Source organism: Manis pentadactyla, chromosome 3, assembly GCF_030020395.1.
Source record: "Manis pentadactyla isolate mManPen7 chromosome 3, mManPen7.hap1, whole genome shotgun sequence".
Taxonomy (NCBI): Eukaryota; Metazoa; Chordata; class Mammalia; order Pholidota; family Manidae; genus Manis; species Manis pentadactyla.
Window position 1 is genome coordinate 224,880 of NC_080021.1, and position 24,797 is coordinate 249,676.

The 24,797-nt window shown below is 45.4% G+C and overlaps 2 protein-coding genes and 1 non-coding gene across 5 annotated transcripts; 1 reads left to right on the forward strand and 2 right to left on the reverse strand.

Annotated features, from left to right (window-relative positions):
* The first annotated feature begins 2,907 nt into the window (after positions 1-2,907).
* Positions 2,908-3,010, forward strand: LOC118931067 (U6 spliceosomal RNA). The gene has a single exon (XR_005032263.1). It is a non-coding gene; the product is annotated as a U6 spliceosomal RNA (small nuclear RNA).
* A 1,348-nt stretch (positions 3,011-4,358) lies between these two features.
* ZNF34 (zinc finger protein 34) lies at positions 4,359-15,935 on the reverse strand. 3 transcript variants are annotated; one of them, XM_057497602.1, is made up of 6 exons: positions 15,790-15,935; positions 9,428-9,514; positions 8,982-9,108; positions 8,673-8,771; positions 8,435-8,554; positions 4,359-7,727 (listed from the first exon to the last, which is right to left on the reverse strand). In XM_057497602.1, exons 2-6 carry the CDS (start codon positions 9,458-9,460, stop codon positions 6,364-6,366), a joined length of 1,743 nt encoding a protein of 580 aa, XP_057353585.1. In that variant the 5' UTR covers positions 9,461-9,514; positions 15,790-15,935; the 3' UTR covers positions 4,359-6,363. The 3 variants fall into 3 exon arrangements, with proteins under 3 accessions (XP_057353585.1, XP_036778942.2, XP_036778944.2); XM_036923047.2 differs by lacking the exon at positions 8,673-8,771 and having other exon boundaries at positions 15,790-15,933; XM_036923049.2 differs by lacking the exons at positions 8,435-8,554; positions 8,673-8,771.
* Positions 15,936-17,411: 1,476 nt separating this feature from the next.
* Positions 17,412-19,884, reverse strand: RPL8 (ribosomal protein L8). Its single transcript, XM_036923050.1, has 6 exons — positions 19,782-19,884; positions 19,395-19,541; positions 19,184-19,325; positions 18,682-18,900; positions 17,838-17,953; positions 17,412-17,611 (listed from the first exon to the last, which is right to left on the reverse strand). The coding sequence occupies exons 2-6, from the start codon at positions 19,530-19,532 to the stop codon at positions 17,453-17,455; spliced, it is 774 nt and encodes a 257-aa protein (XP_036778945.1). The 5' UTR covers positions 19,533-19,541; positions 19,782-19,884; the 3' UTR covers positions 17,412-17,452.
* Positions 19,885-24,797: the final 4,913 nt, after the last annotated feature.

The following is a 24,797-nucleotide window of genomic DNA, read 5'->3' on the forward strand; positions in this document are numbered from 1 at the left end:
ATGCCCAGTTTTCAACAAAAATTTACAAAATATGCAAAGAAACAGGAAAGCATGGCCCATCACAAGGAATACAGAAGTTAACAAAAACCATCTCTGAAGAAGTCCAAACACTGGAATTACAAGTCAAGGATATTAAGTCAACAGTCTTAGGTATGTTCAATGACGTAGAGGAAACCATGGACAAAAAAACTAAAGGAAACAAAGAAAATGGTTTATAAACAAAGTGAGAATATGAATAAGGAGACAGAACTTATAAGAAGGAATCAATTTCTGGAGCTGAAAAGTACAGTAACTGAAATGAAAAACACATTTTCATTGAGTGATTCAACAGAAGACCTGAGGATGCAGAAGAAAGGATCAATAAACTGAAGACAACTGCAATTATCCAGTATGAGGCACAGAAAGAAAAAAGAATGAATAAAAATGACAGAGCAAAGAAACCTATGGAAACACCATCAAATGTACAAACATACAGATTACAGGATTCCCAGTAGGAAGAGAAAAGGGCAGAAAAGATATTTAAAGAAACAATGGCCAAGAACTTCTGAAACCTGAGGAGACATGAATACACGTGTCCAAGAAACTCAATCAAACAGAATATAAACTAAGAGATCTACACTGAGACATAGTATAGTCAAATTTTCAAAACCCAAAGAAAGAAAATTTTTAAAGCAATAACAAAGAAATGACTCAATACAAAGGATCCTCAGTAAGATTAACAGCTGACTTCTCAAAAATAATGGAGACAATATAATGGAATGATGAACTTATAAGCCTGAAAGGGGGAATTGCCAACCAGGAATTTAATATCCAGCAAAACTAGCTTTCAAGAATGAGGGAAAATTTAAGGCAATTGAAGACTTTGAAGAAGCTGAGTGATTCATTAACAGCAGACTTGCTTTACAAAAAGATACTGATGGGGGTCCTTCAGGCTGAGATGAAAGGACATGAGACAGTAATTCGGAGCCGTAAGAAAAAATACTAGTAAAATTAACTATGCAGGTAAATATAAAAGTTAGTGTTACTGTAGTTGTGTTATGGTAACTTCTCTTTCCTACATAATTTAATAGGCAAATGCATAAAACAATAATCATATATCTGTGTATCTCTGTTAATAGGCATGTAATGGATAAAGAAAATGTGATGTGTGACAGTAACAACATAAAGGAGGAGGGACAAAGATGTATAAGAAGAGTGTTTATATATTAAAATTCAAACCAGGTTGTTATAACCTTACGATGTTAATGTTATTCCCAAAGTAACCACTAGGAAAATAATTTTAAAAATACAGAAAAGGAAAGAAGGGAATTAAAATGGTACACTACCAAAAAAAAATAAAAGTCCACTAATAACAAAAAACAGGCAGTAACCAAAATTGAGGAAGAAAAAGCAAGATATACATTAGACAAACAGATAAATGACAGAAGTATATCCTTCATTAGTAATTACATAAATGTTAAATGGATTAAATTATCTCACTGAAAGTAAAGGTTAGCAGATTTTATTTCAAAATGTCAGGATCCAACTGCATGCAGACTATGAGAGACTCACTTTAGATATAAGGACACAGAGAGGTTGACAGTAAAGGAATGGAAAAAACGTGAGGACATTTCTGTATATAACGACAACTGACCTTGCAGAAGTAAAAAGGATTACATAAGAATACTATGAACTGTACACCAACAAATTAGATAATGTAGGTGAACTAGATGAATTCCTAGAAATATATTCTACCAACAGACTCATGAATAAAAATAGAGATCAAAAGAGAGCTAAGGTGACTGTATCATCAGAATAGACATTGAAACAAAAAAGTTATGAGACAAAGAACATTATATATTGATAAAATGTTTGACACAAAAAAAGACATAATAATTACAAACACATACACACCTAACAGAGTCCCCAAAATATATGAAGCACAATGGTGGATTTGAAAAAGAAAAGACAGTTCTATAATGACCAAAGACTTCAATACTCCAATTTCAATAACAGAACTAGACAGAAAATCAGTAAGAAAACAGAGGAGTTGGACAACACTAAACCAATTAGACTTTATATACACAGAACACTCTACCTACCAGCAGAATACATGGAACATTCTCCAGATGATATGATAGTTTACAAAACAAGCTGTAATACATTTTAAAAGATTAAAATCATACAAAGTATCTTCTGATCACAATGGAATAGTCACAAATCAACAGCAGGGAAAAAATAAACCTGGAAAATTAAGATAAATTTTTAACAAATGGGTCAAAGAAGAAATTGCAAGACAATGTACAAAATATATAGTGACGAATGAAAATAAAAACACAATGTGCCAAGTTAGGCAATGTAGTGACAGCAGTGTTTGGAGAGAAACTTATAGTTGTAAATGCATACATTAAGAAAAATCTCAGATCAGTAACTTAACTGTACATTCTAAGGAAGCAGAAAAAGAAATAAACCCAAGATAATGGAAGATAATTTTATCACAGATCAGAGTGGATAAAATGAATTAGAAAATAGAGAAACAGAGAATCAACAAAATCAAAAGTCGGCTCACTGAAAAAAATCAGCAAAATTGAGAAGCCTTTAGCTAGGCTAAGTAAACAGAGAAGATTCAAATTACTAAAATCAGAAATGAACATGAGGACATTTCCATATGTAATGACAACTGACCTTACAGAAGTAAAAAGGATTATATGAGAATACTGTGAACTGTACACCAACAAATTAGATAATGTAGGTGAAATAGATGAATACCTAGAAATATATTCTACCAACAGACTCATGAATAAAAATCTGAATACATTTATAACTAGCAAGAAGATTGAATCAGTAAAAAAAAAAACTCCCAAAAAAGAAAAGGCCAAAACAGATGGCTTCACTAATCAACTCTACCAACACATTTAAAAAAGCACTGTGCTCACTTTGGCTGCACGTATGCTAAAAATGGAATGGTAAAGAGATTAGCATGGCCCTGGGCAAGAATAACATACAAATTTGTGAAGAATTCAAAAATTTTTTTGAAAAATCCAAGTTTACTGATTTAAATAAAGAACCTCCATCTTTTTGGGATGAGAAAAAAAAAAAAGAATAAACACCAATCCTTCTCAAACTCTTCCCAAAAATTGAAGTAACACTTCATAACTCATTCTATGAGGTTAACATAACCCTGGTATCAGAGGGATGACGACAAAAACTATGGACCAATATCCCTTATGTATATTGATGCAAAAATCCGAAACAAAATATTAGCAATCCAAATTCAACAGCATATTAAAAGGATTATATATCATGGTCAAGTAGGATTTATTCCTGGAAAGCAAGGATGGTCAATACAAGAAAATCAATTATTGTCACACATCAACTTAATAGAATGAAGCAAAAAAACACTTGGTCATTTCAACTGATGTGAAAAAAAAAACCCAGCTTTTGACAAAACTAAATACTTTTCCATGATAAAAAAAAAACACCTACTAAATAAACTAGGAATAGAAGGAAACTCCCTCAACATAATAAAAGTTATATAGTTCTATAACACCATACACAATGGGGAATAACTGAAGAACTTAAGATCAGGAACAAGTAAAGGATGCTAACATTTGCTACTTTTATTCAACACAGTACAGGAAGTTCTAGCCACAGCAATTAAGCAAGGAAAATAAATACAAGACATCCAAACTTGAAGTAAAATTATCTTTGAAGTTGACATGATCTTATATGTAGAAAACTTCAAAGACTGCATGGGCGCCACACACACACACACACACACACATACACACAAAACCCTTAATAACTAACAAACTAATTCAGCAAAGTCACAGCATACAAAATCAAGGCACAAAAATTAGTTATACATTTCTATACACTAACAATAAAACAACCCAATAAAGAAATTAACAATTCCACTCACAATAGCATTAAAATAAATTAAATATTTAGGAATAAATTTAACCAAGGAGGCAAAAGACTGTACACTGAAAAGTACAAAAGATCACTGAAACAAGTTAAACAATACATACACAAATGGAAAGACATCCCATGTTCATGAATTGGAAGATTTAATATTATTAATAATACAGCAATACTACCCAAAGTGATCTATAGAATCAGTACAATCCCTATCAAAATCCCAACGACAGTTTTTGCAGAAATAGAAAAACCCATCATACAGTTCATATGAATCTTACAGTATCCCCAATAGCCAAAAAATCTTGATAAAGTTGGGGGACTCACAGACTCACACTTCCTGATTTCATCACTTACTATAAAGCTACAGTCATTAAAATAGAAGGATGCTGGCATAAGGAAAGATATACAGACCAAAGGAAGACAGTCTAAAAATAAACCTTTGCTATGTGGTTAACTGATTTTTATTTATTTTGGGGAACCAAGATCATGTTATAAACTGAATGTTTGTGTCCCTAAATTCACATGTAGAAGCTACTGTTTGAAGATAGGGCTTGTGAACTGATGATAAAGGTTAAATGAAGTCATTAGGGAGGGGCCCTAATTCAATAGGGCTGGTACCCTTAGAAGAGGAAAAGACACCTAAGATCTTTTTCTCCACCATGGGAGGACACAACAAGGCCACTGTATGCAGGCCAAGAAGAGAACCCTCACCAGGAATTTAGACTTTGATCTTGTACTTCTTAGGCTTCAGACCTATGAGAAATTAATTAGTTTTTTAAGCCACCTGGCCTGTGGCATTTTGTTATGGCAGCCTGAGATAATACACAGTTAAACAGGGAAAGGAAAGTCTTCTTTTTTAATGTTGTAGAGAAAACTGGATATTCACATTCAAAAGAATGAAACTGGACCCTTATACCATGTACAAAAGTTAGTTCAAAATAGATCAAACACCAAAACATAAGACCAAAAACTACAAAACTGTAAGAAGAAAAGAGAGAAACTTATCTTCACAATCTTGAATTTACCAATTTCTTGGCTATGACAAGCACAGACAACAAAAGAAAACTGAACTTCATAAAAATTTAAAATGTGTGTATCAAAGGACACAAGAGAGTAGAGACAACTCACAGAATGAGAAATTATTTGCAGAAAGGGATTACTAAGCAAAATATATAAAGAACTCCTACACCTCAACAATGAAAACAGAGACCCCAATTTAAAAATGAGCAAAGGTTATGGATAGATATAAATGACCAAGAAAATGCTCAACATCATTAGTGATTAGGGAAATGCAAATTAAAAACACAATGAGAAACCACTTCACACCCATCAGGATGGTTATCATCAAAAAATGTAAAATAACAAGTGTTGGCAAAGATGTAGAGAAATCGGAATCTTCATGCATTGCTACTGAGGATGTTAAATGGCACAGCTCTGTGGAAAAGCTTGCCAGTCCTCAAAAAGTTAAACACAGAATTACTATATGATCCAGCTATTTCAATACTAGGATTGTACCCAAAAGTACAAAAAGTAGGGATTCAAGCAGATAGTTGTACATCAATCAATGTTCATAGCAGCATTATGCACAACAGTCGAAAGATAGAAACACATAGGTGTCCATCAACAGGAGAATGAAAAAATGTTATATACAAACGATGTATTATTCCACCCATAAAAACGAAATTCTGATACAGGCTACAACACGGAAGAACTTTGAGGACATTATGTTAAGTAAAATAAGCCAGACATAAAGGGCAAAAATATATATATTATTCCACTTATGTGAGGTACTAGACTAGGCAAATTCATAGAAACAGAAAATAAAAGTTGCCAGCTACTAGAAGAGGAAGAAAATGGAGAATTCTTAATGGGTAGAGTTTCTATTTGGGATAATAAAATAGTTCCGGAAATAGTGATGGTGGTTACACAACACTGTGAATATATTCAATGCCACTCAACTGTACACTTAAAAATAGTTAAAATGGTAAATTTTGTATTTTACCACAACAAAAAGGTAATTATCAACTCTATTGGCACAGAAAAGTATGAATGTTAATTTTTTTAGACTTATAATACATAAAAATATGTAAATATGTAGAATTCTTTCCTGTATGAATTTTCTGGTATTGAGGAAACAGCAAAAATGAAGATTCTAGGTGTCTGACAAGCATAGCAGTATTTTCTTTTAAAAATGCTCTTTAGTGTCTGAAAGCAAAAACTTACACTAAATCAGCAGTGACGAATTCTCTTTTTCAAAGTGGAAGATGATTACAGGAGCTTCTCCTTTTTGTTAACTTTTCTCTCTCAATTTCTCTTAAAGAAACATGCACTGCTTTTGGTTTAAGAGGTTTTTTAATTAGAAGTTGCCCTTTCACCTGTAAAAACACTGTGTGGATAACAAATAAAGGAATGGGGTGGGTCATGTGAAGGAAGCGCACAGAATTCATGGGCCCTCCTCCACTGTCACCTTGAGAAGTCTTCTCGGAGGTGAATCCTCTGATGCTGGCACATGTTGGAACTGTGCCTGAAGGCCTTCCCACACTTACTGCATTTGTAGGGCTTCTCCCCAGTGTGGATCCTCCGGTGCTGGATGAGGTAAGTGCCCTGGCTAAAGGCTTTCTTGCAATCGCTGCATTGGTACGGTTTCTCTCCATGGTGTGACCTTTGGTGGTGGATGAGTCTGGAACTGTTGTGGAAGGCCTTCCCACACTCACTGCACTTGTAGGGCTTCTCTCCTGTGTGGATCCTCTGATGCTGGATGAGGTGTGTGCTCTGGCTGAAGACTTTGCCACAGTCATTACATTCATAGGGTTTCTCTCCAGTGTGGCTTCTCTGATGTTCAACAAGTTTGGTTTTCTGGATGAAGGCTTTCTCACATTCATTACATTTATAGGGTTTCTCTCCAGTGTGAATTCTTTGATGTTGGATAAGGTTAGAACTTTGGGTAAAGCCTTTGCCACATTCTTTACACTCAAAAGGCTTCTCCCCAGTGTGAGTCCGACGATGTCGAATAAGGATTGAGCCATCACTGAAGGCTTTCCCACAGTCATTACACTTATAGGGTTTCTCTCCAGTGTGGATTCTCTGGTGATAAATAAGGGAAGAGTAGGCACTGAAGTGTTTCCCACACTCGCCACACTTATATGGCTTCTCCCCAGTGTGGATCCTCTGATGCTTCATGAGGTTGGGCCTCTGGTTGAATGTCTTCCCACACTCATCACACCGGTAGGGGATCTCCCCTGAGTGCATCCTTCGGTGATTGATGAACTCACAGCTCTGGCTGAAGGCTTTTCCACACTCATCACACTTATAGGGCTTCTCTTCACTGTGAAGCCGCTGGTGCTTGACAAGGTTAGCACTGTACCTGAAGGCTTTCCTGCAGTAACCACAATAATGCAGTATCTTCCCAGTAGGAATTTTCTGATCTTCCTTAATAACTAAATTTGCCCTAAAGATTTCCCCAGAATCATGAACTATATTTGTTTTTTTTAACCTGTGTACACGCATATGGTTATTGAGGTAAGATCTCTGCTCAAAACTCTGCTCACATATATCACATCTGTGGGGTCTCTGATCAGGGATGGGGCTTGACCCCAGCCTGAGACTTCCTCCAGATTCCTGGCTTCTCTCCTCATTAGTCAATGTGACTGGCCTGGAATCTCTCTGCTCCACAGGTTTGTCCAGGCTCTCCTCTGGCTCCCTGACATGCTCATGGGCTTCTCCTGCCTCAGGTCCTTGGGGAATAGTTCCCCTGACTTGATCCAGTTCTTCCCCATCAAGCATCTCCCTTGATATCAACTCCTTATATTCAGTCCTGGTCCCATGAGCTGAAACAACAAACACAACATCTCAGGGTCACCTGTTCTGATGTAGAGAAGAAGGTATGAAGGTGCTGCTGACCACCTGTGGAATACCAATTCCGTCATCTCCAAAGGTGCAACACCTTACAGAGAGCCTTGAGCTCAGAGGCTTGAAGACCTCACTCTGGGCTGCAGTCATGCAGCAGTGCAAACATTTAAACCTAGGTCTGAACTTCTTAATATCCATGCCCTTACTGCCTGCCCTCTGCCCATAAAACCTGACTGAATGAGAGTGTAGAATGCCTGTTTTTCATTACAAAGGGACAGAAGATGGAGGCTTCACAGCACCATGGAAACCAGAGCAAGGAGGGGCCTTGGAAGTCAAGGAGGACATCTGACAAAGAAGTGAGGCTAAGGCCACCAAACAACAGCCAATCCACCTCAAAATCCATGGTAGGTAAACCAGTCACCTCCTCATGAGAGCAGAGGGCCAAACACATGCCCTCTCCCCTGTCAATACTACCCTCTCTCACCCTCCAGGAAGATTCATCCCAAGAATCACCCCAACGAGGCACCCAGGCTGACAGAGAGGACCTGGGTTTCAGCAGAGGGCACTCCCAGGCTGCCATGCTGCTCCTGATGCACCTACCTCCAAACTCCTGACTTAACCACACACCTTGAACCCAACAAATGCTTCTCAGTAACTGGGATAGGGAAGAGGACCCCTCACGCACCTGAGCCATTGACTATCAGTCGCTCTCTCCCCTCAACGCCCTGCATATCCAGGACCCACGGCTCATCCCCTCGCTCCAGCTGTGTGATCACCCCAGGCTTGGCACCTGCACATTCAGCTCCTGGGAAAAGGATGGGGTCTGGGGTTGGTGCCAAGGATGCAGGGCTGCACCAGTTTTTCCCAAGAATGCAGCGGGTGGGGGGGGCACAGGCACAGTGATGGGAAGTCTGAACACTCACTGGAGGGCTGGGGGTGGTCATGAAGATGAAGATCTGAGCACAGGGGGTCTCTCCACCAGGAGGTGCATAACTCCCCCTGGGGAGGGGTCTGTCTTGGGCCTGGGGCAGGGAGACAGTCTTATCCACGAGTTCATAGGAAGGAAAGGATGACCCACACCCACCTAGCCCAACCTCTGGGCAGACCAGGCCTGCCTGGAATCATGGTCAACGACGCCTGTCTCTAGGTCCACAGGGTGAGGTCCCCCAGCCCAGCCCCTGCCACAGTCCCCAGGGCTGTTCCCTGAGCTGTGTCTCAGTGGGCAGCCTTACCCAGGGAGATCAGGTTCCTGTAGGTCTCCAGCATCACATCCCTGTAGAGGCCCCTCTGAACAGTGCCCAGATAGCTCCACTCCTCCTGGGAGAAGAGTACAACTACATCCTCGAAAGTCACCTTGGCCTGGAAAGACAGGGGATGCTGCAGGTCAGGTGCAGCTCAGGAGAGGTCATGGGGACAGAAGCAGGAGCATACTAGGGGCATCAGCACAGGGGTGACTGCAGGTCTGACCTTCCCCCACCACCACCAGCATGACCCAGGGAGTGGCCTGCCCCTTTGGCCAATAAGCCAGCCAACTAAGGGAGGCTGAGGGAGTCACAGAGTCTCCTCTCCTCTGCTCAGCACCTCAGAGCAGACACTCATAACAGTATTTGCTGATGCAGAGCAAGCAGGAAAGCTCTGGGTGGAGACCTCACACCTCCCAGGGAGGATGGACACTCACCTGGTGCAGGGCAGACTGGTGCAAAGCTGCCATTGCCTGGTACCTGGGCTTCCTAGGGGTGGTAGGCAGGAGCTAGTCACTTGTGTACTGAGGGAAGAGAGAGGAACACATGGAGGCCCAGCCTTACCCCTTACATAAGCAGCTTCAGGGCCCCACTCGCCCCCATCAGGCCACAGCTGGCCTCCCAGGTGCACTCTGCTGCCTACCTGGGGCTGCCCTGCCATCACTGTACACACAGCGCAGGATGCCTCAGTCACCTGCCCCGCCCTGCCCCTGGCACCCAAGCCGTCTAGTTCAGGAGGACAGAGATATACATTCACTTCATATAAGAAAATAAAGACATATTAAGAGTTAAGGAGAAAAAGGAATAAAAAAAAAAAAGCCAACAGAAAGCACAGAGAGCAAAGACAGAGTACAGAAAGTAAAAAAAAAAAAAAAAGTACAAAACTAGTGTAAACAAGTCCAGTGGATGAATAATGGCAAATAAGCAGAGGATGAAATTCACCTACTAGAAGCACAAGACCTTCCAATTAGATAGAAAAAATGCACCTATGTAACCTAGAATAACACAGAAAGGCTGAATTTAATACACACTGGACACTAATTAAAACAAAGCCATAGTACAGTATAGCACGGAGAAGATAAGTAATGGCTCTATAGCATCTTACTACACCAATGGACAGTGACTGCAGTGGGGTGGGGGAGCTGAATGGGTAAATGTTGAAACCACAATGTTGCTCATGTGAACCTTCATAAGACTGCATCAATGATACCTTAATTTTTTTTTTTGTAGATAATTATTTTTTATTGAAGGGTAGTTGACACACAGTATTACATTAGTTTCAGGTGTACAACACAGTGATTCAACATTTATATACATGATAATTCTAGGTACCAGCTATCACCATACAAAGTTGTTACAATATTTTGACTATATTCCTTATGCTATACATTACATCCCGGTTACTTATTTATTTTACAATTGGAAGTGTGTACTTTTTCTTTTTTTTGAGAGGGCCATCTCTCATATTTATTGATCAAATGGTTGTTAACAACAATAGAATTCTGTATAGGGGGGTCAATGCTCAATGCACAATCATTAATCCACCCCAAGCCTAATTTTCGTCAGTCTCCAATCTTCTGAAGCATAACGAACAAGTTCTTACATGGAGAACAAATTCTTACATAGTGAATAAGTTACATGGTGAACAGTACAAGGGCAGTCATCACAGAAACTTTCGGTTTTGCTCATGCATTATGAACTATAAACAATCAGTTCAAATATGAATATTCGTTTGATTTTTATACTTGATTTATATGTGGATACCACATTTCTCTCTTTTATTATTATTTTTAATAAAATGCTGAAGTGGTAGGTAGATGCAAGATAAAGGCAGAAAACATAGTTTAGTGTTGTAAGAGAGCAAATGTAGATGATCAGGTGTGTGCCTGTAGACTATGTGTTAATCCAAGCTAGACAAGGGCAATAAAACATCCACGGATGCAGAAGATTTCTCTCAGAACAGGGGGGATGAGGTTCTAAGCCTCACCTCTGTTGATCCCCAATTTCTCACCTGATGGCCCCCCTGCGACTGTGCCTGTCTCAGGTTGTTCCTCCCTTGAGGAATCTTACCCGTCTCTGGCTAACCAGTCATCTTCCGGGGCCATACAGGGAAATGTAAAGTTAGTAAGTGAGAGAGAAGCCTTATTGTTTGAAAAGGTTAGCTTTTTACTTCTTTGCATATTTATGCCCTGTGGCTTCTATGCCCAGCATTTGTCTTGAGGTATCTTTACCACTTGGAAGAATTATGATACTCGGTAAATTCGATATGAAGCACGAATTCTATTTAAGGGTTGAATGATACCTTAATTAAAAAAAAAAAGCCATGGTAGCTCTACATCTTTTCTGTACTCCAAAGCTCTTTATTTTTTTATTTTTGCTATCATTAATCTACAATTACATGAAGAACACTATGTTTACCAGGCTCCCCCCCTCACTAAGTCCCCCACACACACCCCACTACAGTCACTGTCCATCAGCGTCAAAGCTCTTTATTGAAGCATGATATTTATACAAAAGAGTCAGCAAATCCTGAACACATAGCTCAAGGGGCAGTTCACAAAGGGCCTATGCCCACAGAAGCAGCAGTGAGGTCCACCCTCCTGCCCTACAGGCACTAATTCCTTCCCGGATTCCCAAGGGTAAACCTCTACTCACACCACACAGATAAGCTATGCCTTTGGTGAGCTTTATCAGAGGAACAATGCCATCTACATCCCTCAGTGTGATGCTAGTGAACTACATATGCATTGCTACATGTGGCTTGCTGATATTTAAACCAATTAAAACTGTACTGAGGCAAGGGAAACAAAAGCAAAAATGAACAAATGGGACTACATCAAACTAAAAAGCTTTTGTACAGCAAAGGACACCATCAGCAGAACAAAAAGGCATCCTACAGTATGGGAGAATATATTCATAAATGACATATCTGATAAGGGGTTAACATCCAAAATATATAAAGAGCTCACACACTTCAACACCCAAAAAGCAAATAACCCGATTTAAAAATGGTCAGAAGAGCTGAACAGACACTTCTCCAAAGAAGAAATTCAGATGGCCAACAGGCACATGAAAAGATGCTCCACATCACTAATTATCAGGGAAATGCAAATTAAAACCACAATGAGATATCACCTCACACCAGTTAGGATGGCCAACATTCAAAAGACTAGGAACAATAAATGCTGGCAAGGATGCAAAGAAAGGGGAACCCTCCTACACTGTTGATGGGAATGTAAATTAGTTCAACCATTGTGGAAAGCAATATGGAGGTTCCTCAAAAAACTAAAAATAGAAATACCATTTGACCCAGGAATTCCACTCCTAGTAATTTACCCAAAGAAAGCAAGATCTCAGATTCAAAAAGGCATTTGCACCCCTATGTTTATTGCAGCACTGTTTACAATAGCCAAGAAATGGAAGCAACCTAAATGTCCATCAGTAGATGAATGGATAAAGAAGAGGTGGTACATATACACAATGGAGTATTACTCAGCCCTAAGAAGAAAACAAATCCTACCATTTGCAACAACATGGATGGACCTAGAGGGTATTATGCTCAGTGAAATAAGCCAGGCAGAGAAAGATAAGTACCAAATGATTTCACTCATCTGTGGAGTATAAGAACAAAGAAAAAACTAAAGGAACAAAACAGCAGCAGAATCACAGAACCCAAGAATGGACTAACAGTTACCAAAGGTAAAGGGACTGGGGAGGATGGGTGGGAAGGGAGGGACAAGGGGGGGAAAAGAAAGGGGGCATTACGATTAGCATGTATTATGTGGGGGGAGGCACAGGGAGGGCTGTGCAACACAGAGAAGACAAATAGTGACTCTATAGCATCTTACTATGCTGATGGACAGTGACTGTAATGGGGTTTGTGGGGAGGACTTGGTGAAAGGGGGAGCCTAGTAAACATAATGTTCCTTATGTAATTGTAGATTAATACCAAAAAATAAAATAAATAAGTTTTAAAAAAAAGAAAAGAATGCACATACACACACAAAATGTTACCACATGCCTGTTTACAAGAAAAAAAAGGGAAACCAGCTCAATATCTGTCTTTGGGGAACAAAGTCAAAGTAGTTTAAAGGAATGTACCACATCAATGACATGGAGACAGAAAACCTACAAGGTTGAGTAAAACCTTTAAGTGTAGAATATCAGTAGCATGATATGGATGTAGATTTTAAAATACAACAATACTGGTAGGTACATAGAGGTATAAGAAAATAGGCTGACAACAAAAGTAAAAATCAACAGTGTGAAAAAGCACTTAAGGAATGGGAGAAAGTATTTGCAAATCATAGATCTGATAAGGGGTTAAAAATCTAAAACATAAGGAACTCATGCAACTCAACAGCAAAGATACCAAATAACCCAATACAAAATGGGTTAAGAACCTGAACAGACATGCCTCAAAAAAGACAAATAACCAACAGATAACGTGAGAAGGTGCTCAACATCACTGATTATCAGGGAACTGCAAATAAAACCACAACAAGGTATCACCTCACACCTGTTAGACTGACTGTCATGGAAAAGCAAAAGATAATGTCAGTGAGAAGGTAGAGAAAAGGGAACCCTTGTGCATTGCTGGTGGAATGTAAATTGGTATAACCACTCTGGAAAACAGTATGGAGGTTCTTCAAAAAATTTTAAAATGGAACTACTATATAATTCAGCAATTCAACTTCTGGGTATATGTCCAAAGGAAATTAAATCTGAAACTCAAAGAGACATCTGCACTCCTATGTTCACTGCAGCACTATTCACAATAGTCAAGACATGGAAACAACCTAAGTGTCCATCGATGAATGAATAGGTAAAGATGTGGCATGTATATACAGTAGAATATTATTCAGCCATAAATTAGAAAATCCTGCCATTTGCAACAACAGGGATGAACCTGGGGGGGATTATAAGTGAAATAAGCCAGACACAAAAAGATAAATACTGCATAATCTCACTTATATATGGTATCTAAAAGAGTCCAAATCCTCGAAGCAGAGAGTGAAATAGTGGTTGGGGAAAAAGGAGAAATGTTGGTAAGAGCAAAGATTTCCAGTATTCAAGATGAGTAAGTTCTGGAGATGCAATGTAGAGCATGCTGACTGAAGTTAACAAAACTGTATTGCATATTTTGAAATTTGCCAAGAGGGTAGACTTTAAATGTCCTCACCACAAAAATAAAGGCATCTACGTAAGATGGTGGATATACTAATTAGATTGAATATGGTGATTATTTTACAGGGTACACATATCAAAACATCTGGTTGTATACCTTAAATATATACAAGTCCTATTTGTCAATTTAAGAAAGAGTTTATTCAGGGTCTTACTGAGGACTGTGGCCCAAGAGCAGCCTATCAGCATTTCTAATAAACTGCTCCAAAGCCCCTTGTTTGGGAACATCTTAGATACTTTTTTGCAACAGGGGGTGGGAGCAGGGAAGAGAGGTGTCAATTAATACATCAGGACAGTGTCTTAAAAGAGCAGTGAATATTCCAATGCCACCTCTGTGTGAGAGGAAGCAACCCTGAGGACTGCTAGTTATTCTCCTAAAGGATTGTACTAGTGACACGAGAACTGAACCGTTTATCTTCCTTTAAGCCCTCCAGGCCGGTTTTTCTCTGGTCGTGGGTGGAGGTGAGGGGCTCTGAGTCTGCTGACACAGGCAGGAAGGGCTGCAGGGTGTCTTCACAGCACAGCTGGAGCCCTGACTGACCTGACCCTCTGCAGCTCAAATAGCCCTTTGCCTGTGGGATCCCCACGGGGAACCACAACATTTTATTTCATTCCACAAAACTAAAAAACAAACAAAAAGATGTTGAAAGGATATTGTTCGAAATAGGGGTTGCCTGAGGAAGGGAATGGAACTGAGTCAAAAAGTAATTTCACTATAACAGATTAAAAAAATAAAAATGCCTGAAACAAATGTGGCAAAAATGAAACTGGCAATCCCAGTCACTGGTATTTCTGTATTTTATTCTAAGGTTTTCTCAGAAAAGATTTTTTGAACTATATATTAAAAGAGCAAAACCATGGGGTAAATAAAGATTCCAAACCCCGAATAAAGGCCTCTAAGAGAAACAAAAATTTGGCTGCAGGGAGATGGTCCATGGAGCGCCAGAAGCCATCAACGGGTGGGGAGAAAGGAAGGTACATGCAACGGGACAGCATTTTGGGAAATGGCTACAGGCCAGAAGGGGCACCTGCACGGGGCATAGGGACATATGGGGTGGGCGCCTAATTTGGGAGTTGACACAGTGTGTTGGCATTAACTGTCCTGAGCTAAAGGACAAATGAGGAGGGAAATGGGGGTGAGGGAACCCCGCAACAGGAAAAGAATCGGTGGGGGAACATGCGCAGGGGATGGGGGTCCGGAGAGAAGGGAATCCAACAGACCCTGGACCCCGTTGCGAGGGAAAGACCCAGTTCACGGGGGCTGAGGTGTCAGGGTGACTTTGCCGGGGACCGGCTGCTGTCGGCGGGGCTGGGAGGACTGGCAAGGCGGAGGGCCTAGGGTCCCCAGGCTACGAGGGTCGCAGACAGCTCCCGAATAAACGCAGTCCCGTGGGGCAACCTGGAGTCAGGTGGGGAGACGCCGGGACGCTAGGGTGGCTGGACGCATAGAGGGACACAAGGCTGGAGTGAGGAGGGCAAAACCAATAGGGGTTTGGGTCCTGGGGGAAACCACGGGTCGGGGATCCCGCCGGGAGAGGGCCGACCTCAGCACCAAACATCACTGCGGTTGCGAGGGAGGGCCCGCCGCCGCCGCCCCCTCGCCCACACTCACCTCAGCGTACAGAAACCGCCAGCCTATTGCGCTTGCACCGCCCCGCACGCCCGGCCCAGGAGATTCGGCCGGATGTGACGTAAGCACCTTGCGTCTTAGCTGAAGGCGCCCTCAGACCGCTCTGGGAAACGCACTACACATCTCAGTAGTCGGCCTCCTTGACGTAAATGCATTACTGTAAATTGGGAAAGCGGCCACCGGGTGGCAATCTGGAATTACGGCCCACGTTTCAGAACGGAGGCAATGGTGAGAGGCTTGGGTAACTAATTCTCGCAGACCTAGCAGGGCAGAGCAGTTCTCTTTTTCAGTGAAAATCTCTCCCTGCAAACAACAAAAGATCAGGCCTTCTCCTTTACAGAAAAAGGCAGAGAAGCACATTCTTCTTCAGGGCCATGTGATCACCCAGAAAGCTAAGTGAAGAGGATCTTACTGCAGCAGCCCTTTTCAGTTTAACCCAGGGCCCTGAGCCCCAATCCCTGTAAATAGGACCATGTCCACTCTAACTAGAGAAAGGGCCACCTTAGGTACCTGACTGCTCCTGGAGCAAACCCTCCCTGATGGCCATTCCCTTGGCCAAGGTCCCAGGACACTACCTGGAAAGATGCAGTATACAGCAGTGGCAGGTTATGGTCTAGGCCACCACACCTAATAACTCTTTCCTTCAGAAAGAAACATTTTCCATCTTCTCTACCCATGACAGAGGTCCTAGTCCTGCTAGGGTTACTGCCTAGACATGGTGGGTGTCCAAGGGTAGGTGGGGCCCAGGGAGGCAAGACCAAGAACTGGGGGAAGTAATTCACACTACAGCCAAGCATAAACTGACAGCAACGAGTCACATGACAGCACAGCAAGGCCATATCATCCAAAAGGGACCCTGCTGCAGGCAGTCTCTTTAAAACAGCCCTGAGGTGACCAGTTCTCATGCATGACCTTCAAAAGTATGGTTATCAGAGACTCTAGTGAAGAACCTACCACCTAGTCTATAGAGGGAAGATACCACCTCAGCCTGCCATCTATCCCCACTGTCCCTTAATTACCTGCCACCAGAGGTTCGGCACAGCAGCTTGTTTTTGCAGTAGCTCACGGGGGAGCCACAGGGGTTAGGGGCTCTGGCTGATTCCTGGGAAGCTTGTGTCCAGGTCCTAAGGCACTGACTGGGCTTCCACTCACTCCTGTCTCAGTCCCAAGCCACCTTGCTTACTGTCCTGTTCACCCTGGTTCTATTAACTTTGACCAGGATATCAGTCTGGGAAGTGACAGGCTGTGACCGATCAGGAAGCCCATTTTTTTCTGGGAGATGAGCCAGACTCCATCTTGGTCCTCCCATCTCAGAAGAGCTACCCTGCCCTCCAACCTGTGGCCATAGGAGCAACCCTCACCAAGACTAAGTGCTCAAGACAAGGTGATGAGTGCAGGTGTGGGGCCTCCATTCCTTGGGGGTGGGCTTCTCTGCTCCATATGCTATAGCAGGGAGTTACAGGAGTCAAGGTATGAAGGGATCCCCCCAGGGCCCATACTGTTCCCTGGTTCATCTACTTCACCCTCCTTCTACCTATACTAGGAGATCCATGGCAGTCCTACCAGCAGGGACCCTTCCCTCTGAAATCACAGGCAAACACAGCTTAGTAGCACAAAAACAGGCTTTACTGAGCACCCCCCAACCCTAGTTTTCCTTCTCCTGCACAGTTTTGGTTCCCCGGAGACGTCCAGTCCGGCGGGCAGCAATGAGACCCACTTTGCGGCCAGCAGGAGCATCTCTTCGGATAGTAGAAGGTTTGCCGATGTGCTGGTGGTTGCCACCTCCAAATGGATGCTCCACAGGCTATGAACAGAGAGCATTGATATGGGGATAGCCCCAATGTACCTCAGCCTAGCTTGGAGAAGGGCAGGACCAACAGGCCTGTACCTAAAAACCATCACCCAGACCCTCATACTACCACAGTTGCCTTACACACAAGGGAGGGGGCACTCCAAGAAGGGACTTGTTCACCCAGCCTCATGACCCCTGTACCCTCAATACCCCCACTGCCCAATTCTGGGCTACTTACATTCATAGCAACACCCCGGACACGTGGCCAACAATTCCTCTTTGCCTTATACTTATGGTAGGCACGGCCAGCCTTCAGGATAGGCTTGTCAATGCGGCCACCTCCAGCTACCACACCTTTTGGGGAGATCATGCACTTCAGAGGGGTGCATCACACCCTCCATAGCACTGCAGGACCCTCCCATCAGGAACAGCATCCCCTGCTGGGTCCTTGCCAGTGCCCCACCCTTGCACTCTGTCTTGTGCCACCAAGTTTCTTAAGTTCCACAGGCAGCCAACATTTCTGGAATACATGCCTCGACCCACAGTTCTCTAAGGAAGCCTTCCCTTTTCACTGGGTCTGATGCTAGTGTCAGTTGTCCTCTGAACCCCACTCCAACAAGGACAGCTAACCCACCCTACCACATCCCAGCCCATTTTCCTTATTTTGTGAACATATCCTCAAGAGTGCCCCCCATTCCCATCCCCCCACAGAACTGGATCTGCTACAGGGATTCAAAGGTGTTGTTAAACTACAAAGGGAACAAATCTGGGTTCATTAATGCACCTAACTGGGTGACTTTAAAGATATCATCTCTGAGAAAACTGTTAACCAGATGGATGTTAGGGCAGGAATCAGGAATCCAGGTTATGCCAGAGTGCAGACAAGCCGGCCTGACAGGTCCCAGTGAGTTAATCCCAATTATCATTCAACTCCCAACCAGCACTGAGTTAGGTACTACCGTGCACGTTACAGATTTTGTAACTGAGGGGCAAGAGAGCACGCCCAAGCTTAGAAATAGAAAGTCCACGCTTTGGACCACATGCAGAGCCCAGGTCTAATTCAACTGTTGTCCTCCACTCACCAACCACAGCTCTGTTAGCCGAGGAGATGACCTTCTTGGAGCCTGAGGGAAGCTTCACTCGGGTCTTCTTGGTCTCGGGGTTATGGGAGATGACAGTGGCATAGTTCCCGGAGGCTCGGGCCAGCTTGCCCCGATCACCAGGCTTCTCCTCCAGACAGCACACAATGGTGCCCTCGGGCATGGTGCCCACCGGGAGCACATTACCAATATTGAGCTGGGCTGCACAGGGACGCAGCACAGGCAGTCAACACACGGTGGTCTGTCTTGACTACTGCTAGTCAGTGCAACTGTAAATTCCCCTGCCCCCAAGGGGCCAGCACAGCACTCAAGGTCCAGCCGTCTCCCACAGCTCTCTGGGCACGCACTGGGTACCCGTGGCCAAGCAGTTCTCAACATGTGAGACTTCTTCCTGGACATCCCTCCCACTACGTAGGGTGTGAGCCTCCTCAAGAAACCCCGTCCCCTCCCGACCCTGATCCTCCATTAAAGGCGCAAGGCTTACCCTTCTTGCCGCAGTACACGAACTGGCCGGTGTGGATACCCTCGGCAGCTATGAACAGTTCCGTCCGCTTCTTAAACCGGTACGGATCCCGGAAGACAACCTTGGCGAGGGGCGCGCCGCGGCCCGGGTCGTGGATGATGTCCTGCGAGCCGAGAACGGAGTGAGCAGTTGTCCCGGCGGGGTACCCCACCGACCCAGCCGACGCCCGCACCTTCACGATGCCTTTGATGTAGCCGTGCCGCTCAGCGAAGTCCACGGCGCGCAGACGCGCGGCGCCCTTGCGGTGCTTCACATGCGCGCGGAACACAGAGCCGGCACCTTTCCTCTGCCCACGGATCACGCGGCCCATGGCGGTGGTCTGAGAGCGGCTCACTATCAGCACCCTGGCTGCCCGGACGCCCCGCCACCCTGGTTTCAAGGCCCCAGCTCCACAAGCTCCTCCCTTTAGGCGCAGGCCACCTCCCAGCCCCCGGCCCCAACCATGAGCCCCAGCGCTCTATCAGGAGTCGGCCGGGGTCCCTCGCGGGCCCCAGGGCGACAAAAGGCGGCGGATGGTGGCGGATAGCACTAATACCAACGCGCCGCAAGAGCATCCTACCTGCTGCCGAGCGCGGCCGAAAGAAGAGCCAAGAGCGCCTGCGAGCCGCCTTATCTTCCGGGGCGGGGCCGAAAGCCTCTCGACCTTCTGGGCAGGCGTCGCTCTGCGAGCGCAGTGCGCACCGGGACTTGTAGTCCTCCCACAGCTGTCAACGGCTAGCCCCCTCCCCTTCCCGTTCGCGGCCTCCGCGCAGGCGCAATGGGGTGCCAGGGCCCGCCCTTCCCGTCTTACCCGGAAGTTTGCCCATCCTGTCAGATGGTCGTGGGGTGGTGGTGTTGGAGGGCCCGCGAGGAGGTTGGAGGGGCGCCTGGCGTCGCTCGCTGAGTGGCCGAGGAGGCTCCGATAGTTTGAGTGACGTCCAGTGTCTAGCGGCCCTAGACAGAGTGATCCATTCCCAGCGCGGGATCGCGGGGCCCCAGTCTTGGCCTGCTGGGGGCCTCCTTGTATGGCGAGGGCTCCCTTGCAGGGTGAGAGCCCCTTTTAAGGAAAGGGGTGGACTGACTGCGGAGACGTGGTGGCTCAGAGTGAGAAGGCGGGGTCTGAGCGACAGATGGCAGATGCCCGACTCCCGCCAACGCGGCCGCTCCGAGGACACGGGGATTTTGTGCACTGCTGGGTCCTCAGAGAGGTCACAGCGGCCGTACCTGGATGTGGGTGTCGGGAGAGAGCCGAGGACTTCCTGGACTTTGCTTGGAGGTACCAAGGCGGGTCGTAGGGCTTCGGTTGGGGGGGTCGAGATGGGAGCCGCGGAGAGACTGGGTGATAGCAGAGGTCTGGGCATCTCAACTGGGACCAGGGAGACCCCGAGGGAGGAGAGCCCTGCTCCCCTAGGCTACGCGCATGCCTCCGGGCAGGTCGAGGAGCGAAAGCTCCCATGAAACGGGGAGGGTAAAACGGAGCGAAGGAGGAGGCGACGGTGGGCGGCGGTCACGGCCGCTGAGAGGGGAGGTTGACCGGACGGATGGCTTGGGGCGTGAGGGAACACGATGACTTTGCCAAGAAAGGGTTTGGAGTCGAGGAGAGCAGCTATTGAAGGGTCGTGGGGGGTCTGAGATAAAGAGCAAGTTTACCCAGGTAGGGAGCCTCCAGCGGGACACAAGCAGAGAGAGGGGGTTTCCTGGAGACATGCCCCAGGGAAGTTAGGGGGTCGGGGGGGGTCCTTCAGGAAAGGGTGCCTGAAGTCAGCAGAAATGGAGGTTAGACCCTTGTATGAGAGAAAGCTGTCCGCAGGTGGGGTCAGGGGGAGCCTCTGATCAGTGCTGTGGGTGTAAAGGTAAGGCCTGTGGAAGAAAAGCCAAGAAGGCAGGGAGGGGGTAAGGGCGGTAGTTCGCGGATAAACTTGCGCCCAGGATTCTGTGGTGGTGTTTGCTGACACTAATGTGGTCAGGGAGGCCCAGGAGGGGTGGTAACAAGAACTACATCATGAGAAGGTGACTGGGGGCAGAAGGAAGGGGGACCCATATTGTTAGGAAGGAAGGAACTCTGCTCGGTGTGGCAGGGAAGTCAGATACAATGAGACGAGAAACCAGTCAAGAAAGTAAAGTAAGTTTTAATGCACTCTAAAGAGAGTAACAGACTGGGCCTGCACAAGGTGAGACAGGCCCTGGTGCTCATTCTGAGGCTTCTTTTATGTGATTTTGGCAGGGCAGAGAGGTCCTTGATTGACAGCTCTCAGCTCTCTAGGCTTATTCTGATTGGTGAAATAGGACATTGGCTGTGCCCTGCCTGTGCTTCTCATGTTTCTTATCTGGGAAGACCCTGGACATTTCCTGAGTCACTCTTGGACCCTGTGGCTTCATCTGATTAACTCTCTAGTCATTTCTGGCTCTCTGCCTCTATCTGATCAACTTCCTGAGTCATTTTTTGGCAGGGGGAGGGTGCGGGGGGGCTCTCTCCTTTTCATCCCACTCATTTCTGTTTTTCTGCCTAACAAAATGAAGCCACAGGAGAGCAAGAGGGGAGTGGTGCATAAGGCCCCAAGAAGCAACAGTTTGGCAGGGATGGGGGATCAGGAGGTAGCACAGCCCATGGGGCTTATGGGGCACCTGGACCTCCTTGGGGCAGCGTGAAGGGTTCTGGGAGCAGCACATGACAGGCCCAAGCACCAAAAGGGCAGAAGGAGAATGGGATAGAGGTGGAGATAGTGCTTGGATACAAGGGCTATGGGGTCCCCAAGATGGTCCCACAGGTTCCTGGAATGGGGTATAGAGCAGGTCAGGGCCCCCACTCTCTGCCTTGTAGCTGACTGCCAAGGGCCTCGATACAGCCAGAAAGAGGCTGACCAGGTCCACTGCAGGGCATGTGTCCAGGGCCTTGCCCACAGGTAGATAGACGATCAGTGCCACAGTCAGGTGAGATGGGCAGCAATGCCAGCCCAGCCCCAGTGGGTATCTGGCAGCTGTGAGCCCACTGGGGGCCCTGGGCCCAGGGAAGCCTCAAGAAGTGGTACTGGGTGATGGGGCTGTTAATCAGGTGGGCTCCTCCTGAGTTCCTACTGGGAAGTTGCAGGCAGAGACTCAAGGGCAGCCAGAGGTAGGGCTCCAGGAGGTGCATATGTCCATGTGATGTTTATTGTACCCCTGCCTCATGCTTGGTGCATCTGTCCTTGCAAAGACAGGGGTTCTGACCAGCTTCCCCACACCAACCAGAGACCTGTGACTCAGCTCATCTCACTGGCCTGAATGTCAACCTCCATGTGAGGCCATGAAGCCTGGCACACAGCAGGGACTCCACAGATCTGGATCATCTCATGACAGCGGCCTCGACGGTTGGGACCGCCGCTCTGGGCATGGAGTTCTTGGGCTTTCAAGAGGGGCCTACCTGCCTCTGTCCCCAGATAGGGCCTTTTTTACTCATGCTGGTTAGTTGGGCACCTTCTGTCATGCCATCCAAGGTCATCTCTGCCCTGTATCAAACTTTATTCTTAGAAATTATTTATTTCCTTTTAAAATTGTTCTTTAAGCATTTCTTGTCACATATGGTATAAACACAAGTAACCGTGACCCTCTTCTGTCTTGCTCAGCTGGCTCCCTACCCCAAGTATCAGCTGGCCTCAGACAAATAACAACACTTCTCCCAACACCTATAATTTTGAAGCAGTAATACCGTCTATCTTTCGTAAGGTCATGGTGAAGTGCAAGGACGGCATGTCACGGAAAAACCTGAGAAACCTGGACTGGATCGCTGATGGAAGAACCAAGCGGCACTCGGAGGTCTTGGAGTGTTGAGGTTTTAATTTTACACCAGCGGGCTCAGAGAGGAGTAATCTCCCAAGGTCTGATCCCCAAACAAAGGCAAGGGGAGCAATATATATCTTTCTGCTTCCGTTTCTGCAACATTTCTACGTGCACAACAAATGAGCAAGCAAGGGAGTAAGTTTAGGGAGTGAGGTTAGGGAGTGAGCACCTGGCAGTGCTGCAGTGAAGGGGTGGGGAAGTTAAGGCAGTTTCTGTTGTCTTTGCTCAGAAGAGCAGCAGAAGGGAGCTACCCGGGCTAGACTGCTGTCCTTGTAAATTTTTTTCCTATCAGGCACACAAAGGGCATAAAGTGCACCTACAAGAATCACCAGGGCTGAGGAAGTCACAGAGTGGCCACACTTGGGGGTTGACAAGAGAGGTGGTCTGGGTGACCAGAAGGGAGCCCAGGAGGCTCCAAGATCCCACCCAAAATTAGCTGACATTGGTACTAGTCTCACAGGGTGTTCAGGATGTAAACATTCACTGTGCTGTATGCTGGAGGTATTTGCTATTACTTTCTGTATACTCTACTTGAAAATGTCTTTTTTTAAAGTATGCATGGGAAGTAGTAAAAATTCTTGGGAGGTCTTCAGACCTCCAAAAGTTGTGGGAGGCATGAGATCCAAGAATATATCCCCAGGGAGAAAAGGAAAGTCAAGCTAATTCCTGGGGTAAAATGGGAATAAAAAGGAATTCATGTATACATTCAAAATCATGAGGTAAAATTCTAAGAATCTTGTAGTGTCCTATATTTTTCTCTTTATCCCAAGAGTTATGTAGTAGGTTATTTTGTTTCCAAACATGAAATATTTGTTTAAACTATCAAACCATATCTAAATTTAATGTTTTCTTTTCAGATAACGTATACTTTTGTGGCCTTGATTTCAGCTACTGTTAATGTTCCGTCTTCGAAATGGTGTAGTCCCTGTTTTTGCATTTTTCTTTTCTTTTTTTTCTTTTTTCTTTTGGTATCATTAATATACAATTACATGAAGAATATTATGTTTACTAGGCTCCCCCCTTCACCAAGTCCCCCCCACATACCCCTTCACAGTCACTGTCCATCATGCATTGATGAGAAGGCATTTAAAGACAAGGATTTGAGATTTCATCGTTCATGTTGAGTAAATGGTTTTGTGAACTTTTAAGTTAATATATGCATATGCATTTAACCATAAATACAGCTCTATGCGTGTGCTGGGTCACACTGTAAATCATTTTTTACTGCGACTCTCAGAAAATTTTGAAAGACACGACCGTGAAGATTTTTTTAAAGGGGGGAAGTGGGTGAACGGTAAAAGGGACCTCTCTGTATTACCTTTGCAACGTCCTGTGAGTTTAGTTATTTCAAAATAAAAAGTTTTTTAAAAAAGGGCAGGGGCGCTGCCGCAGAACCTGATTGCCCGGAACATGCTCGACTTTTCCTCTGGCCTTTCTCTGGGACCCGCTGCGACGCCCCGGTTCTGCGCCCTCTGCCCGACGACGACCTGACAGCAGGAGGGACTCCGCGCCCGGGTTCACCCGGGCTCCGCCCCGCGGCTCTCGCGAGAACTCCCGCGGCTCGGGGGCGCCCCTGACGTGCGGCGCTGCAGCCCGGCTCCCGTCGCGGCCCGGAAGCAGCCTCCGCGCCCTGCACTCTCCCGCGCCGGACCGCCTGTGCTCCGCGGTGCGCCGCCCGGGCCGCCGGCGAGGGCGGGAAGCGCGGTGTTCCGACCCGCGCCTGGCTGCGCCTGCGGCCCGCAGAGGCGGCGCTGGTGGCCGCGCCGCCCCTCGCCTCTTC